General features: G+C 47.4%; 1 protein-coding gene across 3 annotated transcripts in view; it reads right to left on the bottom strand.

Moving 5' to 3' along the window:
* Window positions 1-10,400: 10,400 nt before the first annotated feature.
* The window catches only part of ate1 (arginyltransferase 1), a 46,593-nt gene continuing 36,575 nt past the window's right edge, over window positions 10,401-20,418 (bottom strand). For all 3 annotated transcript variants that reach the window (XM_004077495.4, XM_004077494.4, XM_011484750.3), the window contains 2 exons: window positions 16,232-16,352; window positions 10,401-10,958 (listed from right to left, as the gene is read on the bottom strand). In XM_004077495.4, coding sequence (XP_004077543.1) covers window positions 10,780-10,958; window positions 16,232-16,352 — 300 coding nt within the window. In that variant the 3' untranslated portion in view covers window positions 10,401-10,779. The remainder of the gene's footprint in view (window positions 10,959-16,231; window positions 16,353-20,418) is intronic.

Here is a 20,418-nt window from a genome sequence, read left to right as displayed (position 1 = left end):
TTCTCAGGTTTATCATTGTAGAGGACGTCACAGAGCCAGTGGGCGTTGGAAGGGGGGCGGGGATCTTTCCAGTTCGGTAACATCAGACGACAGGCCAGCAGAGGGATAAAAGCCAAAGCCCACTTCATGGTCCCTGGTACAGCATCATCAGGGGCAACTCCAAATATCGCAGTGATCGGGTCGGGTGCAAAGTGATGAGTACAGGCTCCCCAGAATAGAACCAGAATCAGGACACAACCAAACTGCAAAGAGGAGAGTGGAGGTGAAGAAAAGGGGCGGGGTGTCAGTCGGGGGTCCTGGTCGTGACCATGACGCCTGCCCTCCTGACCCAGAGCACCAAACAAGATCATCCCAACATGCAGAGTTGCTACGGCGGGTCAACGGCCTCGTGTGCGATCCTTAACCCTTGTGCTATCCTAGGCACTTTAACATTGGGAGTTGGGTCATCTAGACCCACTAGACAGTGCTCTGAACCTTTTTTCTTCAATGATTTGTGATTTTCACTGGTGTCCATGGATTACATGAAATCTTTCCACCTTTATCCTCCTTTGTCATGGTAGGGAGAACACCTCAATGGAAGGGGGGGTCATCTAAGATAGCACAAGGGTTAAACAGTTGGTTTGGATGCTGACAACCTGAAAGATCCACCACAAGTGCACGTTCCCGAGACTGAACTGCTGAGGTCACTCTTCATGGGCGTGCACGTGTCCTTTGGTAGTGCACGAGCAGATGGGGCTGAAGCGGTGTGCTCTGGACTCCATGGCTAATCTGCTAATGTTTTCCAGAGGTCAGAAGGCTTTTGCACCGAATCAATGAAGGGATTTACGCAGCTTTCCTCTGGAATGTGCCCCATCCGCACTCCGCCGCAGAGGAAAACCTCCACCTCGGCTTTGCCTGTCGGCCCATTTCCAAAAGCGTGAAGAGAAGAGAAACTCCAGGACAAACGTAGAGCGCTCCAGCTCTGAGCAGTCATGTAAAAGTTTGCAGGGACTGTGTTGTTGTGTAGATGTTAGATAAATCGATGCACAAAAACTTTGTTGTGTTGTTTCTGATGGGAGGGGTTCACTCATTTACAACAATCTTCTCAAAGATGCCACAGCGAATGTTACTATAATATAAACAGGAAATGGGTTAATGTAACGGGAATTGCATTAAATATTGTGGGAAATGATTTTTGTTTTCTTTTAGACATTTCATTTCATTTCTTTGATTCAAAGCAGTAATATAGTTATCTTGAATAAAAAGCAAACAACAGCACCTTTAATTTTGATCCGGTTTCATGGAGAAGCTGCCAGCTTGATGTGACCTTGCAGCAGAGACCCCAGCATCCCGCAGGAAGAGGAAAGTTCTGAAACCTGTCATTCATCCAGGTTGGTTCCATCATAGTAGTAGGTTTAGGGCCGTCATCTGGACTTAGTTTTTTAAGTTAGAAGGCAGGTTCTGAAACCTTTGATGCTTTATCTGTAAAGGATGATTTCAGAACTGAACCCTGCTTAAAATGTTGTTGTAAAAGTCCACAATGGCCTCCTCCCTCTTTTCCACAGGGCTGTAAAATGTATTTGAACGCCATCATCAGGGAGTAGAAGCGACGGCTCCGTCTGCAGATTGACGCTCGTTTTCGGACTGACCTGAGAGATTTCCAGCTCTCTTTCTGTGCTGCTGTGAGATGACTTACGCCAGACGGCAGCAGCTTTACGCCGCGCTCCTGTCCTCCTCTCGTCCGCGTCAGATCCTGGACGGCGGCGAGCTCATGTCATAAATAAGCTGGCTGTGATGGAGGAGGACGCCGGATCCCAGACAGCCAGGCGAGGCCTTGGGCTGAGGTCCAGACAGCCCGGCCCGACCCAAACCAACCACAGACACAGAAACTGGGGGCTTCGCCTTCGCCATCCTCACGGCTTCAGAGAGGAACAGGAGTTTCTATCCGAGTGAAGGAAGTTATTCAGTCAAAACCACGTCTGTGAAGAACATGGATGCTCTTGATAGCTGGTAGTAGGAACAGTTCTGGAAACACTGGATTTACGTTTCTAGCTAATCACTTTTGCCTAACCAAGTTCAAAAAGTAGTCTCTATTCCAGGGGTGGGCAGTTCCAGGCCTCGAGGGCCGGTGTGTCTGCATGATTTCCAGATAGTCTTGCCCTACTCATGGCTGATTACCTGCTTCAGGTGTGTCCAGCCAATTAGAACATGCCAGAGCAGGGTATGCTGGAAAACATGCAGGAATGCGGCTCTCAGTGCCCACCTCTGCTCTATTCTCTCTTCAAAACTTCACGTGTTCTCTCTATAATTCCCGTCTCTTTCTGATCTATTTTTGACAAATGAGAGTAAATTGTCTCCCTTTTATGATGACGCCGTTTTCAGCCAAAGTCCAAAAACCAGTGTCGTTTTCTAGGACATAGTTTCTGCAGAGCAGCAGGAGATCATCAGAAATTCCCCACAGAGTCGTGGTTGAGACCGTTGATGCAGAGAATGTCTGCCCCCCCTTCCCGTTAACCTCTCTCTGTAACATAGCGGTGCATCAAAAATGGCAGCAGTATCGGATCTATCCATCCGTCCAGTTCTGATCCAGATTCCAGCTCAGACCAGGAAAACAAAGACGTTCATGGATCTGTTGGTCTGCAGGTGGAGGATCAGAAAGGGGCGGAGCAGGGAGCTTTTGGCCCCGCCCAGCATCTTTTCTACGTCACAAATACGATCTTTTTCAATTTGAACGGAAAAAATACAAAGGAATGTAATTTGAATCTAAATGGTGAAGTTCACCAACAACCCCCCCCACACACACACAGACACACACAGACACCCCCCCCCCCCCACCCTGAGTCCTGTCTCAAGTCCTTCTGGGTGATGTGATCTGTCCATTCATTTGTCGGATCGTTTCCTGTGCACCGGGTGACGGACGGGGGGTCAGCTGCTCAATGAAGCTACCAAAGACCCCCCCACACACCCTTTAGCTTATGAGAAAGGCCCAGGATGGCCTCTGTCACCCTCTGTCACCCCTTCCCACTTGTCTGTCATTCCCTCTGACTGACAACCCCCCCCAAACGGTCACACCTCCTGCAGCTGCTCCCATTCAGCCAGAAACTCACTAATGGGTGGAAAAATGTGGACGTCACATTTTTTTCCACATGGAAAATGGAGGGGGGGACTAGTACTTCATGACCCCACCCCCCCACCCCGCAACATCAAATTCTCATGTTTTCTCCTCTGCCTCTTGGAGGAGCAGGAATGCATCACGTCAGGTTTGACAACACTGTGGGTGGCGTGAAACCGGGACACGCATGATCCCCCCCACCCCACCCCCACCCTATCACATGGCAGGACACATGGAAGGGTATTTGTAATAAGAATTTTCACTTTCTGCCAATCTGCCGAGGCAGAAAGTTGGAGGGAAACTCTCCTTCTCAGGAATGACAGAACCACACCATGACACTCCCACCTCCCACTGCACAGTTACACTTGACCAAACCTCCCTGGAAGACATTACTCATTTGTTCATTTGGTGGAGTGACACTCTTCATTAGACAAATGAGGCTTTTTCAGGAGACAGAACTTCTTGAACCACTACAGGATCCCCCAGAAAAGGTGGATCATGGAAAAAGAGATAAGAAAGAACTCAAATATGAAAGCTTCCCCATGACGGCTTCGTCCAAATTCCCTCACTATCAGAGCATTTACAGTCCACTAATTCCAAAATCCGGTGCCCTTGAAATTTCCCAGAAGCCTTTACAATAACCAGTGTGTGCCGATGCTTTTATATCTATAAATCTAGACCACAATGCATCCCATAATATTAAAATTGTGGCTCATTAACTCTTCAAACTAAAGGATAAGTCTGTTTTTAAGGTTGTGAATAAGTGTTCTGTTGTTTTTCTCCAGCTGCAGTTCTTCAACAAAATAGCAGAAAAGCAGAAATTATTGGAAGTATTTTCCTAAAAGTCGACACCTTAGCATGACTGAAAGCCGCTGTGAAGCTGAAGGAGAACATTTGGAAACATCCAGAGCACAAGGTCTGAAAACCGGGAAAACTTTAAGCAAATATTCCAGACATCATTTTTTAAAAAAAGGGAACTTAAACTCCATTCTGCCTCCAAAAATGCTTTTTCCCATCTCCGAGCTCGATGTTGGCCTTCCTGCTTCCAGCCACTGAACCCTGCTGTCAGTCTTTGAGTTCTCTCTGGTTCTCCACATGTGTGGCGTGTGCCATCATCTTCCTCGCTCTGTTTACAGAACAGGAAAAGCCAGAGGCCACAGAGCGGCTCGGAGACTCGTTCCTGCCACAAGCGGCCCATTCCTCCAGAAAAAATATTCACCACACGACCAAAGAGCAAAACACTTCCCTCCCTGCGGCTCCGCTTCTCCTCCTCTGGCCACCAGAACCCAGAAGAAACACAAACCCCAAATTATCTCCAGCCTTTACAAGGTGGTGCACTTCAAATCCACCCCTGCTCAGACCAACAGGGGCATTTATTCAAACCCCAAGCTGGCTCCAAAAGATCCTCTATGAGGCCTGTGTGCCACTCTGAGGTTTCCTTAGCGAGTCGGGGTCGACTTGAAAAATACTTCTGAAAAACAAACGAGCAGAAAGACGGGATGAGTAAAGGAAGCAGTGAGGGACAAAAAGGTCTGAACGGAAGGAGCGGCTTGGTTTTCTCCTTCCCAGCTCTCCTGGATCCTGGCTGGCCTGTGATTGAGCCAAAACCTCATTTCGCCAAACGAAACAAGAGTGCAGCCAGGACCATGATGTTTCTTTCTCCCAAAGTTTCCTTTTACGTTTTCTTTTCCTTGTTTAACGAGAAACTCAGAAACGCTGCGTTGAGTTTGACCTGCTTTCACACATTTTGAGTTTGATCTGCTCATTTCTCCCCCAAACTCCCAGGTTAGAGGAGTTTGTCCTGAATCTTTTCCCATAAATTCCCTCTGCGTAACTGCAGCCTAATGTGGGCCTGACTGAACTCTGCTGTCTTTGCTCAGCACTAACTTCCACCTGAAAATGGGCGCTGAGGTTGAAACTAAAGTCTTTTCTGCAAAAGCTGCTTTTTTCCTTGGATGACTGCTGGTCTGCAGGAATAGAACGTGATTCCCAGATCAGGCAGCAGCAGGGTCAGCCACAAATCTGTCCAGAAGACGTTGAGTCGGCGCTCTCATGCACACCCAGATACACCAGTAGCTTGGAACGGTTTGTGTTGAACGGTTCTGTGAGACGCCGGCGGGCCCCGGTCCAGAGGCCACGGTGGCTGGATGAGCCGGTGTGCGTGCTGCTGGGGATTTCTGGGACCAGCCTCGCATCTTCATGTGGTTGAGAGGCTGCAGCTTTTGAATCCAGCTGGATGAAATGCTTTGATTGATTGATATCGGTGAAGAAAAAGCAATAATCAGGGATTTCAGTGTCTGTGCATCAAGTAAAGTGTTCAGCATGGCTGGGCTTTACATGGATGTATCTGCAGAGCTTTGAAACACCAGGATGTTGGTTTGATGCTTCAGTTACTTTATTTTAAAGAAACCAGTTTAGGGGAAAAAAAGAGAAAAAAAAGCAAAAACTATTGAAGAAGTAAAGCTTCATTCTAGAAGGCTGGTTCTTTTTCACCATCATCAGGTGATCATTTTAAACTTCTGTAAAATCACAGATCAGTTGGTAGCCGATGACCTGCAAGCCGTCAGATTTAAAGATCCACTCTGATCATCTTCTGATCTGTTTTCAAAGTGGTCTTTTCATTATGATGAATCAGTTTTTTGCCAAAATCCAAAAATCTGTGTCGCTTTCTAAAGGACATAGTTTCTGCAGAGCGGCAGAAGTTTATCAGAACGAGTTTATCTGAGGTGTGGGCTGGTTAGCAACCCTGCCCCCCTTCCCTTCCCCATGTGGATCAGGGGAAGGGCATTTTTTCTTCTGCTTCTGATTGACAACAATCTGAATAAATAAATACTCAGAAATGCAGTTTTGAGCTTAATTTCTCTCCATAAATGTCCTCCATCATCAGAAAAAATGAGTCAAAAACAGCAGCTCTGCTCCTCCTCTGCTCCATCTGCAATCAGCATGGAGACCTTCAGGTTCTCAGACGGTTCATCTAAAGTTCTCCAAGCGTCCATTTAGAAAAAGCCACCCACACTTGTGGCAGGAGCTCCTCCAACCGTTGCCAGTGTTTTTGCAGACGGTCTCATGGTCCTGCAGAGTGACGGACAGGCGTCAGAGTGACGGACAGGCGTCAGAGTGACGGACAGGCGTCAGAGTGACGAAGACGAGCGCGCTGCAGCTGACAGCCGAGGGTTTTCATCAGGAACCACTGCTCATGTGAGCTGGAAGATCAAATGTGACAGAGATGCTGATACTGATACGAACACCACGTATTCATGGTTATAGAAGACGTAAGGAAACAAAAACAAAACTTTTCTCAGGGACTTTAAAAATGAAAAGCACACATTGTAAATTTCAATCATAAAAAAAGTGTTTAAAATGTCTCATAAAGTTGTTATTGGCCGTTAGGAGGAAGATTAGGCTTTTTATAGGTTATGTTTGGGAGTCTAATGCGTTTAGAGCATGAGGTGTGAGTAGAGGAGGTGAGGGCGGCTGCAGGACACAGTGTGCGCCCTCCAGACGGTTTGAGGATGGGTTGACCCCAGAAGAGCCGAAAGTCTGCTGCTCAGGTCTGAGCGGCATCAGCTGATCATCATGGCGCTCAGACCTGAGCGCCATGATGATCAGCTGATGGCTTCATTAAAGCCACAAGTGTGTGTTGTGATCGTCTTAACTGCACCTAGAGGGGGTTATTTTCATTTAAGGGGGCACGCTCACACCCAGACCCAGCATGTTACCGTGGCGATGCCAAGGACCCCCCCCCCCCCCCCCCCAAACAACAACAGGGGCATTCAACAGGCAAAGATTCAGAGCTTTACAAACTTTGGCCACTCGTTCTGCACCAAGAAAACAGGAGGAAGCAGAATGATGGTCTGGGCTCTTACCTACGCCTGCTCCTGGAAAAGTTTGCAGGAGAGTTTCCATTTTTCGCTGTGTATTGAGGAGAGGGAGGGGGGGGGGTTAAGGGAGACGGAGAGAGTGAAGTGACAGACAATTCCCAGAGGCAGCATATTGAGAGGTGGGCCGGGTCTCCTCCACCCGACAGATTTCCTCCATTCATACGGACGCATTAGTATTCTAATGCCAGTGGGAATATGTGAGGCTGCCTGTGCCAGAGGAAGAGGAGACCAGACAATGAGGAAGGACTAAACAGAGGAGAGACATTGAGCACACAAGGAGGGGGATTTATTCCTAAATATATGGCAACCACGATCATCTCATAGGTCATAAAGCGCCTGATTGTTCTTTAGTCTGACTGTGACAAACAGCAGGTTCACTGCTGTCCAACACTTATTTTGGGTTAGTAGAGAAAATTACAAGAAACAAATGTTTAAATCTGTAGATGATGGTTCCAAACTGAATTTAGTCTAGTTTATATTTATTAACATTTATTTTTTTGGAAATCTAGCAGTTATTTCAAAGAAGTTGCATCTTATTGAAAAAGCCTCCATCAGATTTAAGCTCTGAGTGTCAAATAAAAAGATTTAAAAATGGAAAGAAATGTCCCTCCTACAAGTGTTTTGCTTTTTTGGCTTTAAATATCCATCTTTATTCTGAAATCACCTTTGAAGATACAGACACACCGGGCATGGGACGCACTAAATGTCAAAGCGGTGCCAATCTGGTGAATGTCACTCCAGGCTTTTTCTTTCACAGCTCTATTCTGATATATTAAAAAAAGTTGGCGTCATAAATTCCAGCGGGACTCGAACCGCGATGGTTAAATTCTCTTTCATGATTCATGGGTTGGCACTTAAAGGGATGCCATCCATTCCTCCCATAAAAACATAGGTAGCAATGCACGACCATGAGAGTTTTGAACGCTGAAGCGCGCCTTCACGCACGTTTCAGTAGACGTGCTCGCTTGAACGCATTGCCGAGGGCGGCGTGGGCGTGGCTTTAGCGCCACAGCAGGGGTGTCCAAACTTTTCCCGAAGAGGGGCAGGTTGGGTTGCCTGTTGGGTTTAAGCTGCTCAGAACCAAAGTTTTGCAAAAGCCTTTTCAGAAACCAATAATCTATAGCTTCTGTGAAGCCATATAATGACAGCAGATGTAGAAAAATGTCAAAGAAATGTTGGTTTATTCCTGAGGATGGATGTGAACTCGTGTCACCTCAGGCATTGATATGCCATGAATTTGAGCAATGTGGAACCAGGGGTCTTCCTCTCTGGTTCCAGGCGTCCTCGGCTGCAGAATGCTTGAACGTACTGTATGTGTGCAACAATGCGGCGCTTGTGAGGACTTCCAGCGCGTCCAGCAGAGAACTGGATCAACCCGAAGCCGCGTGTCAAAATGCATTTTCCATGGTCCTTCAATAACACAAGCTAATCACTTTAGCTTTGTCTCTGACGGGACAATGCTTCCCCCCATGGGCCCCGTCCCAATGAGGGGCCCAGAGAGCAGAGCAGCCACTGTGTTGAATTTGGGTGACAGCGCCCCAGTGGGAGTGCCCCCCCCCCCAGCCACTGCATAATCCCTGGGAGAAAGGGCTAGCATTTAGGGTGCGATACGCTTCAACTGGGAGTGGCTCTCATTCACACAGCATTTCCTCTGGCCCAGAAGTGTCTGCCAGTGCCGGGCCCCGTGTGGGGGGCCAGGACAAACATGAGGTCACTCTACATACATGATGCACAGATGATGGACAGAGGAGGTGGGCGGGACACAACACAAAAAGCCAAGCATGTAACTTTGCACCATGTTTGCGTGGTGCCAATCCAAACAAGCAGCCCACGCTCATGAGGGCTGGTGAGTGAAAACACACACACACACACGCACACACACACACTGTACACGTTGTGGGCACAGCCAGTGTTTACCCCTCCTCCCCCCAGGGTATAATGAAGCAAAGCTTGCATGCAGTGTTGACAGATTTCTGAGGCCAAAAAAAGACGGAGATCAAAGCGGCCGCTGCCCACAGCCTCAAACCGACAAACAGGAAGTGGTGGACGCTCCTTCAGATGGCGTCCAGGTCTTCTCACTCCCATCACAAGGAAGCTGCTGGACGATCAGCTTGGTTTTCCAAACCCCTGAAGGAAACAGACTTTCAAAACAAAAGCACCATTAAGGCGCATTAATGTAAACAGCAGCAGATTTTCTTCCTTAGTTCCAGGGCAGGTTTCCAAAAAAAGAGCAAAGAACGCAGAGTGAACAGGAGCAGGAACATTTTCTCATGAAACTGCTGCTAATAAATAAGCGGTCAGTCGAGTTTCAGCTGACACTGAATCTGTCCTGACAGTGGAAACTCTCCGCGGTCCTATACAGTTCATGAAACCTCAGCTGCTTGCTCTGGGCTCAGGTTCTCCGCCTCCAGCTTTTTTCAAAATCTGCATGCTTTCCAACGTGACAAATCAAAGCCATTTGGCACCGGGACAGCCGAAAATAAACCAAAAGGGATCCGAAGAGTCTCTGTGACTGAAGCCTGACATGAAAATGAAGCCCCCCCCCTCCAAGCCTCCCCTGACGCTGACCCTTGGCTGAACGGAACTTCAGCAGCATCGTCAGCACAAACCTCATACTTACAAAGAATTATGAGCAGTGACACCATTATACTTCTTGTGGTATTATGGTCTGCTCATAAAACAGCCGTCCGGTCCAGGCCACTTGTTTTTACAGAGAGGTCCACCGCCGCGCTGGCTCGAGGCCTCATCTGCGGCGTCCACCAACGTTTAGAGAGCTTGTGGCCGTTCCAGGAGTCTGTGCGCCCGTCTGCAAGTGTGTGGACGGCAAGCCAGAGGGGGAGATGCCGCCAGCATCAGGGCTACCTTGTTGGAGAATTGGCGGTGAGTCATCGGTCTGGGATGAGGTCAAATCGGCGATCTTCAGGGTTCCCCTCCAGATGGGCCGCCTCCCAGAACACGACGGGTCAGGGAAGGGGTCGCGACTGCAGGTGAGCCAGTGGGGATTCCTGCTGCTGCTCAGCGTCTATAGATGATCCTAAACATTTATTTCCATATTTAAGGAGATTGTTTCACTAAGAAAGGCCGTCAGGCAAAAAACAGCAAATAAAACCACTTTATTCACTGCAAATATGTTCAAGCACCCAAACGTCGCCGTCAGCTCAGGAAGTTAATGAGTTCTTGAAAAAATGCTGAGAGTCAAAAGCTTCACAGAGGTGAAAACAAGCATTGGGATTTCAGGACTTCAGGACTGTGAATCTGCGTTTCAGGAAAGCTGCCCTGCTGTCTCACGTTCGGTCAGCTCATCCCAACAGCAGCTCCAGCTCTCAACCGTTTGCTCTAGAACATGTACCATGTCTACTCTTGGTATAGGAACTTTTGCGTGTTCCACGTCACACGGGTGTCATCGTGTCCAGGAAAAGGAGACTAGGGGGTGTGTGCAGTATCTTTATTAAAAACAGCAGGAACATGAAAACATCAAATACAACACTGCCTTAAAGGGATGAGGAAACAGATTCAAATGTTCTTTTTTCTTTGAATCTTCTGGAAAGTGAAGAGGATTTCCAGGAGATGCTGCTGAAATGAATCAGATCTTCTTTTCCAGCATCAGAACGGAAGCAGGGATGAAGGATGGAAAACACGGGGTGGGGGGCGTGGAAAAATCAGGAAAAAGAAGGAAAGGTGAAAGATTCTCAGACTAATGGATGAATCAAAGCATGCGACTGTGGAGCTGCAGCTCGGTGAGACTATGAGGAGACGCAGCAGAAAGCACTTTCAAGGACAGACGTGGACTCAGCGGGAGGCCGGCCTTCAGGAGCGGTAAAGCAGGATCCTCTCGGCGCACTGCTGCCCCACCAGGCTGGCGTACTGCTGCACCTCCCTCTCGTCGCTGGCGCCTTTGCGTTTGCGGCTGTAGGTCACGTAGGGCATGACGGCCCGCCGGTGCAGCACCAGAGCTCTGCCCACATCCTTCAGCGCCCGGCTATCTCCTGCAGAGAAACGGGTCATGGATGTAAACAGGGGCTGGCGTAGAACCCTCCACCCCCATAAACTTCACCCTCATCGTCGCCAACCCGTGAGTCGCTTGGCAGAGGAGCGCCGTTGCTCAGACAGCAGTCTTACCCCCCCTAAGATCTAATTGCCCTGAAGTTGGAGTCATGGCGGTCTGCTTTACAGTTTACCATCAAACTGTGCGTCACGCCATCCGCTTCCATCACAGCGACCACGAGGCCCAAAAGGTCAGACGAGGGGAGAAGAGCCCAAAACGACGAGCCCTGCTCTGACACTAAGGCTACGTTCACACTGCAGGGCTTAATGCTCAATTCGGATTTTTTGAAAAAATCCGAATTGTTTGCTAGACCGTTCACATTTCCAAGTAAATCCGAACTTTTGTGATCTCCAGTGTGACCGTGACACGACCCAAACGAGACCCGCATGCGCAGAAGCCAGAAGAATACTCAACGGTGAACGACGTCACTTATTGTTTGCGGAGCAAACGTTAACAATGGATGTCAACAACAGTGTTGTCAAAGAAGGCAATCTGTGTCATTGAGGCTACGTTCACACTGCAGGCTGAAACGACCCAATTCCGAATTTTTTGCCCCTAAGGGCCCAATTCCGATCTTTTCATGACAGTCTGAATGACACAGATCCGATCTTTTCAATTGCGACCCAGGCCCCGTGGATTTGCCGTCCTGATTCCGAATTGTAGCCGTTCTTTTCAATTGCGACCGCCGTCTGACCGGCCAGGCGACTTGATTCCGAACCGTACGTCATCGACACGCAACAAACGTCATCATTTTGCGTTGAAGTAGGCGGGAACGAGAACGTAAACATCAACCATGGTGGACGATGCTGCTGAGACCAGTCAGTGGAAGGGAAGGGAGGTCACGGATTGGATTAATATTTGGGCTGATCGCTCTTTTAAGGCCAAACTCCAGGGCTCTTATCGCAACTGGACGGTTTTTGAAAAAAATTCCAGCTAAATGGCAGAGCGTGGTGTTGAACATTTCCTGCGATAACTTTTTTTTCTTTCTCCCCTTTCCACCGTGCTCAGAAGCGCGGGGGACCCGAGGCGATCCTCCTCCTCCTCCCTGTTCTGATCCTTAGATTCTCCAGAACGGGTTAATAAAGAGTCCATAGCATTTATTCTGGGGGAAACCTTCTTTTATTACCGTCCTCCGTAACACACAACATGAATGCGCGCCCACACTGCCCCCCCCCCCCCCCCCCCCCCCATTCTCTATCGCGGCACGCACTTGCACACACACACACACACACGCGGGCGCGCGGCCCCAACACATACACATTCCTCTTCCACTACAGTGGGTCCAGACGATCCCGACTCCATTGCCTTCTTAAAATGAGTAGATTGTAATTGTGCTGCTCCTTCGTGAAAATAAATTTAATATTACAAAAAGAGCTCCGCTTTTGACAACACTGTTGTTGACATCCATTGTTAACGTTGGCTCCGCAAACAACGAGTGACGTCGTTCACCGTTGAGTGTTCTTCTGGCTTCTGCGCATGCGGGTCTCGTTTGGGTCGTGTCACGGTCACACTGGAGATCACAAAAGTTCGGATTTACTTGGAAATGTGAACGGTCTAGCAAACAATTTGGATTTTTTGAAAAAATCCGAATTGAGCATTAAGCCCTGCAGTGTGAACGTAGCCTCAGACTGTCATGAAAAGATCAGAATTGGGTCGCTTAGGGGCAAAAAATTCGGAATTGGGTCGTTTCAGCCTGCAGTGTGAACGTAGCCTAATAAGACCGCTCTGGGGGGGTGGGGGTGGCGGGCAGGAATAGCTGACCGAGCCAGAATACCCCGAACATACTAAAGGCAGTTTTAAAAAAAAGCTCATTTTCTCCAAATGTGAAAAGTCTAAGACTGATGGTTCAGTTTGTCCAACATCTGAAAGGCCACCCCCCCCCTCCCATAAAAATCCTGGTTTTGCAAACTGCCTTCTGATCCATTTTTGCCGCTCTGCAGACGCTGCCACAGCTAAAAATGTCATAATCATAACTGAAAGACGATCTTGTTAAAAGCTGCACCAAAGTTTGTGCTGAAGAACAAAAGATGAAAAAGGATTTTTCCATCAGAGCGTCTGCCTCAAACGGAGCTAAAAGGAGGAAAGGTTCTGCAGATCCACCCGCCTCTGCAAGGTTCCCATCATGGAACCAGCATTTACAAGCTCACTGTAAATGAGAGAATTATTTATGAGCTTCTATTCATGAAAACCAGCTGAGTCACACAAAGGGAATCAAAGATCATTTCAGCCCTGATCACGTTTGAGGATCCAAACATTTTCTGGAGCTTCCATACGGATACGGAATGAGGGCTTCACGTTCAGGAGCGCTTCAACGTGCGCTGCTTCCTCGCCGCAGGCCTGCAGCGTGGTCTGGTGTTCCTCATCAGGGCTGCCAGCCCACTCCACCACAGCAAAGTCTCGTTGTGAGGATATTAATGAGTGCAGGTTTTCCAGAAGGCGCTGGACAGATAAATGCGGCTTGCAGACGTCTTCTTGACAGCAGCGGTGACACTAAGCAGAGGCCTCATCTTTCTCTCTTCGTCTGGGAAATCCAAACATCCGCTCCTCACATAAACATCTCTTCTCCCTTTCACTCACTCCAGCTTCCTCCGTTCTCCTCTCATTTGGAGTGGCTGCAGATCCCGTCACCGGATGTTCGGTGACACACCGCTCTGGGGCCGCGGCTCTGTCGGGTTTGGGTTCAGGGGTCGGGCTGGCGGGGGTGGGGGGTGATGAGGGACACGCCTGCGTCACACCTGTGTCCCCCTTACTCACCCTAACGTGGTGTAGAAGTGTTCCCTGAACGCCTCTCATTGAGTGGTCTACCCCCTTGATCCTTTACCTGCGTGCCCCCCCTCCCCCGCAGACAGCTCGTTAGGACAGGTGTGGCTAAAGCTGCGTGGTCTCTGCCTGTCAAACTCTGAGAGACGCTTCGCCTGCGCTGAACCGCTCAGACCTACTGTACGTTTGTTAGAGGTCACAATGAGGCGCTCCCCCCCTCCGTGTGTCAACGGGGGGGGGGGTGTTATCATTGTGAGAAGAGCGGCGTGTAAACTTCAGATTAGCCGTCTTAACACACCTCATTACAGCTCTGCTCTGACGGGCCGGCTCAGTGACCCGAATGAGGCGTGGACTTCAGCGGAAGAGGCTGGAATGCTGCCTTCTCAGGTCACATGAGGCTTGACGGTTTTTCTGTTCCCTGTCGGAGTTACACTCCAGTTTGACAAATACAAACCCAAGAAATAAACGTTTGAAACGTCTGAAAATTAAAAGACTTTAATGATCACAGTGATATGTATTTAGTTGAAAGACAAACCTCCCGTTTGAGGTCAAATCCACAACTAAGTGTTAAACAGCAGCTCCAGAAGAGACATTTCACTCCGCCTCAACGCTTTTACACCACAAGGGCAGTAAATGGGAGCGGGGGGCCCCTGCAGCTCCCCTCCAGGACTTTAACTGACCGGCCTGCACAGTAACCCGCCGCCGTCTGCCTTTCTGGTTGACTGCAGTTCAGCTGGGCACCAAAACCGAGATGAGCAGCAAACGCTGGGAGGTGTCGACACTGTGTTTGGAAAGCTAAGCCTGAAATAAAGCCCAGACGGGTCCAGGATCAACATGCCCCGCTGGAGCGGGGGCACCGGCAGAACCACAGAGACAAACCGGCGCTGGCTACGGTGAGAACCCACAACTGTGGGACCTCCCGGCCACAGGCGTGTGTTCCCGCGCACTGATTGGTGGTACAGCAGTGCCTCCAGCTAAGCTGTTAATGGCAATGCTGTAAATGAGTGATTATGAGCTATTAAGGAGTTTGTCTTTTCACCTGGGTTTGGTGCTCCAACCAACACTTTAACCAGCAGGTACCTTAACTAATAAAGTCCAGTCCAGAAAGGGCTTATGATTATGGAAAGAATAACTGCTGACCTTTTTTATTGTTTGTTATCTTTTGCTGATATAATCAGATCCTTTTCTTCTGTCTGGGAAACAGTTGATTCTGATGACGTCACAGTGAGAGAAACCCCCAAAAACAGATGGGGCCAAAATCTCTGATGGGTCTCAAGAGACCCAAAACCAATCCAGAACAGAATTTTTTTCCCCAAAAATGTTTTAAAATTATTATGGGACGGCTATAAAAACTACAGCTTGGCGGCCATTTTTTGGAAAATGTGGAAAATTTCACATTTTTCACACAATATGGCAAAATTTTTGAAGCAATCTTCACAACATTTCACACACGCCACCAGGTAAAGTCTATTACCACAACCAAGTATTGTTGACCTTTGACCCTAAGTACAGGTCATCACCTTTTCCACACAAAAAAGTTACCAGTTATGAATTGAAACTCCTCCTAGGGATTTCCATCCATCTCCTCCTAACCTGGATCATCATCAGGAAGCCACTTGGAGGAAATAATGTTGGATTTAAAATGAGCAGATTTTGAACGGCGTTGGCGTGGCGAGCTCTCGTAAAAGCTTTTACTGGAATATTGTGAAAATGTAAAACACAAATCGTTGACCGGAACAATGTGACATACGATTCAAATGCGTTAGGAATGTGGGCGTGGTCAGCAAGAAACATCTGTTGCCAAGGAAATCCAAAAGTTTACTTTTGACGATTCTTCTTAAAAAATAAATCCATCGACCTGTCAACCAAAACATGAAATGCTTTCTATGGAGGTCAGTCAACACAAAAGAAAAAAAGGTGTTTTTTAATATGAATTTCTCACCTGCAGGTCATGCGGGGGGCGGGTAGCGCCCGCCGGCCGTACAATGGCGCTCACAGCTTCAATTATGGCCCGCAGCAGTCGTTTTATTTTGAAATGTCTTGCATGAACAATGAACAACAATAACTTATCTTTTAAAGGTGAAGTTTAAAATTCAACTTAATCAGCTAATCTGATTCTACCAGCAGGAAACGCATGAAAGGAACACAAAACTAATATCAAAGCTCCATTTTTCACCTTCTTTGCAGATGTGACCTCATGGGAATCAGGTTTTGCTACCAACTCCCTCATTCCTCCTCCACATGAATCACCTTATTTTCTCTTTATCTCTTCATTCCAGCTCAGAACCAGCAGGCAGCTTCATTCTACCTCGCCTCTCCCACCTCCATCTTTCACTCCTAATATTTTGGACAATTAAACAGAAGTTTGTTCCAGTCCAATGATTGAATCTGGAGGAACTTTTCGACAGTCCGCCGTCGAGCACAAAGGAGGAGAGTCAGCGCATCAGAAAGTACCTGCATCCGGATCCTGGTTGAAGCGGGCGTAGCGGGAGTCATCGAGCAGCGCTGTGCATCTTTCTATCGGTACCCAGGCGTAGGTTTCAGGGCAGAGGAGGTCTGACGGCCGGTACTGCCCCTAAAAAAGAGAAGTTTCATTCTCATTTGTACCTGCTACACCTTCAAAAAGCTTAAAGTACCATACAGTGTCTTCCAGCCTTTAATGAAATATTTACACTACATCATTTCCTGTGGGTTACATGAAGCTAAGGAACTGAAGGCCACTTCCACACACAACAGTGACTGGTGAGGGTTGAAGGCCTGACAGGATGTAAACAGACCTCGGGGTCGAGAAGAGGTTTGAGGCTGAACTCTTTGTTTGATCTACGCCTCTCCATGTCAAGAGCGCCGTCTGCGGCGCCGAGCGCCAGGCATAAACACGGCAGCATTTTGTAATGTGTGCTTGTCAAAATGGGTAGGAGTCTGTGCTTGACCTTACATTTTGGACGGAAAGTAAACCGCGCTGAACAGAAACAGCTGCAGAACGGAGAGAAGGATGAGGAGAACAGAAAGGAGGGAAGGAGAATCAATTATCAGAAAACCTGCGTTCTATCACATGGCCCCAAACAAATACAAACGGCTGAGAAAGCTCTGTAAACAGTCAGGCGCCGCCATGGGCCTGCTGGCCCGCCTCAGCACACACAACAATATTTAGAGTTTATATGACATTAAACTGCAGGACAAAGACTGCAGCATCTATCTGCAGCACATTTCATACACAACTGAGGTCAGAAGTGCTGATAATTAAACGCAAAACAGTCCTCACAACCAAGTATAAATAAGCAAGATAAAGGAAATACCATCTACAGTCAGCCTGACTGTGACCCATCAGCTCTAAAAATGTTTAAAAAAGAGACTGACTTCTATTGACTATAGTGTGATTCATATTTAATGGCATTATGGATCCATTTTGACTGATCAAAGTGTTCCCTAGTGCTCTTTTAATTATGATTCCGAAGCTTTTAGCCAAAATCCAAAAAGCTGTGTCGTTTTCTGGGACATGCTTTCTGCAGAGCAGCATTAGAAACTCACCTCTGAGTTGCTGTTGGGACCATTGGCACAGAGCAACCCCGCCCCCCTTCCACTCCCCGTTGCTGTGTTCCTATGTCAAAAATATGATCTTCATCTAACCGTATTGTTTCATCTGCTCTGGATTCACAACAATTTAAATAAAGAAATGCCAGAAATGCACTTTTAATCCTAATTTACCGCATCAGAAAAATGCCACAGGAACAAGTTTACACCAAAAACACACTTTTCTCTTTGTTTTTAAGAAAACAAAGAGACAATACCAGCTCAAGAGGCCGACGAGATGCTTTTAGTGTGGCTGCTAACAGACGGACGGTTGTGGAATGAACCAGAGCTGCAGCGGATGCAGCAGCATCGACGCCCTGAAAGCCTGCAGCTTCCACAAAGGCCAACAGCTCGAGCCTGCGAGTCTCACACTCAGCCTCACCTGTATGGATTCATTCAGCACTCAGACGCGCCCCTAAACAAAAAGCGCACACCTGGGTGGCACAGAAACACTCAGCCTGAATGTGGAGGAGAGAAGCCAAACAGAGGTGTGAAAGGATCCAACAAACACGAAACATTTCAGGTCAGAGCAGCTCAGAGTTTTGTGAGGGTTTCTCTTGTCTGCAACAAAAGAAAAAAAAAGGATTCCAGTTTTCTGCAAGTCTATACTTTAGTGTTTACAGATCACAATGATATACGAGACACTTTGTTATAAAGTTTCAAGGAAGAGATTTCCATCTAACCAAAATTATACACAGAGCCTGGTTGTGGCGGACACACAATTCCTCAATTCTCCCCTGAAAAGAGGCAGGATGACAAGAACGACGGGACGCAGATTTTAGTGGTCTGGATGGAGGAGAGAGGAATGAAAGGAGGAAAAAACTCGGTCTCCACCATGCAATCGTCAGCTTGTTTTCTTTACTGGACTGAACACGAAGGCTGAGCTCATCGCTGACTTGCTCCATCTTGCCTCGGTCCCTTCCCCTTCTTGTTTGGAAGGAAACCACGGGTAACTTGGAGCTTCTGTAGCTGCTCTATTGCCCTGCGTTTTCTGTGTTTGTGAAGGTTTCCGCTTTTTTATCTGGCAATAACTTACAGCTGACTGAAGTAATGTTGCACCTAATTTGTTGGCAAGATTTCTCAATCCATGATCCAAAAAAGTACAGAAAACAAACTAAATGATCAAAACAGGTTTGAAGCCCACAATGGCCAAAAAAGACCTTTTTTGGTTTACTCCATTTTCCACAGTATAAGGCGCATTTTTTACATAGTTTGGTCAAGGGTGCGACTTATACTCTGGAGCGACTTATGTATGAATTTTTAAAACAAATAGGCTCACATATGTGTTATTGTCCCACTAACAGCCACTAGGGGGCAATGTAGGTGCGTGTATCAGTATTTGCTACTGACAGCAACGCAGAAGAAGTGTCATCCAGAACAAACATGGAGGTGAATCGGATCATTCTCCTGCTGCACCTTATGATATTTTCCCGTTTCGCATGCAGACAATTTTATTCTAGTTTTTAGTTACTCTGACAAATGCGGGACAACAAGTTAATACGGCTACAGAAACACAGAAGTATCACTGAAAGCGCAGTCATTCAGATGCAGTAGAAGGTTAAGATTGATGTCAATGAAATAAAAAAACTGAAGGAGCTTTTGAACCCAGACATGGAGACGTGATTCCTGATGTTTTTGTGGAACTCTTCTGCCTCCTCTATGCATTGTAAACGAGACATACAGAGATACATCTCTATGTAGCCATGAGGCTAAGAACTTGATGTAGCTGATCTAAACCGCAACAGGAGCGTCTAGCTTATGAAGGCGTTTTTGGACAAGAACTCAACATCAAATTTGACGTGTTTGAAGAAAGGGGGAACACAGGTGAATCATATTCTGTGTGAATGCATCATTAAGCTGGGCTTGCTGAATTTGTTCAGAAGTATCACATTTTTCTACCGAAAGTGCGATACTCCGGAGCGACTTATATGTGGTTTATTCTTCTTTATCAGCCTTTTTTTTTGGCTCCTGCAACTTATACTCTGGAAACTCCGTCCGATTCCCTTTAAACGTCTTCCACGCAGACTGATGTGTCAGCGTCCCTCTCATGAGGAGACGGAATCGGCGGTGAAGAAGGTGACCGACTGACTCTGAAAGGCTCAGTTAGTCAGAAAAGTCACGGGAGGATGAAAAAAAAAGTTTCAGTTGGCCACCATCAGATGAATATGAAGACGGGGGGAAAGAGAAAATGAGGTGCAGATGAGCGAAGCGATGGTGTTTAACGCTGCTGAGGCAAGCCAAGGCGGGGGGGGAGCCGAAGATAATGGAAAACAACTTGGAAGGAAAGAGGAGAGGATTAAGACGACAGGGAAAAAAAAGCTTTTTTTTTGAAGGAATCCCGCTAAACAACATGTGATGGTAACTGTTTATATCTGATGTTTTACAGTGTTTTCCAAATGAATGAGCAGCAGTCACTGTTTACAGAACACCAATCAACCTCACTTCCCAATGAAAATGAACTTTAACAAGAGAATGACTCAGCTTCATTTAAATAACAGGCCGCTTCAGTGTAAACAATTGCAGCTTCAGTCATTGCAGCTAAATAAACACAAATCTCTGCTGGAGTTGATGTACAGATCTCCAACACTTTGCAGATGTTCCTCGCTCGGCAACAGTCATTCCTTTCAGCCCAAGCAGATCTCGCACAGAGAGATAGCGGTGACCTTTATCACCAAGCCAAACGCTGTGGCTCCTCCCACTCCCTTTGTTCCCACATTTCTGTCGGTTACTCACACCTCATGACAGTGAACGATGCCGCACACTCAGACCTGGGATTTATATGAAAAGCAATGTGTCAAGAGCCATAAACGGGAATGCACCAGTGCAGCTGAGGAATCCTCATGAAAGCAAACACCTCTCTCCCCTTTTGATTCGCCCCCCGACTCCCACTAAGAAGCGGGAAAACGGGCTCGGCATGCGTGGAGGCCGCTTTTTGAAGGGCCTCAAACGTCTTTTTCAGCTTCTGAAAGTGATGAAAATTTGTCGAGCGTGGAATTTACTCATCAAACACAATTTCTGCACACTTGTGTTGTGACAGATTTCAATTTTAACACCAATTTATTCGGTTTTGG

The sequence above is a fragment of the Oryzias latipes genome, chromosome 15, assembly GCF_002234675.1.
Source record: "Oryzias latipes chromosome 15, ASM223467v1".
In the NCBI taxonomy this organism is placed as follows: Eukaryota; Metazoa; Chordata; class Actinopteri; order Beloniformes; family Adrianichthyidae; genus Oryzias; species Oryzias latipes.
This window is presented reverse-complemented; position numbering and strand designations above follow the sequence as displayed.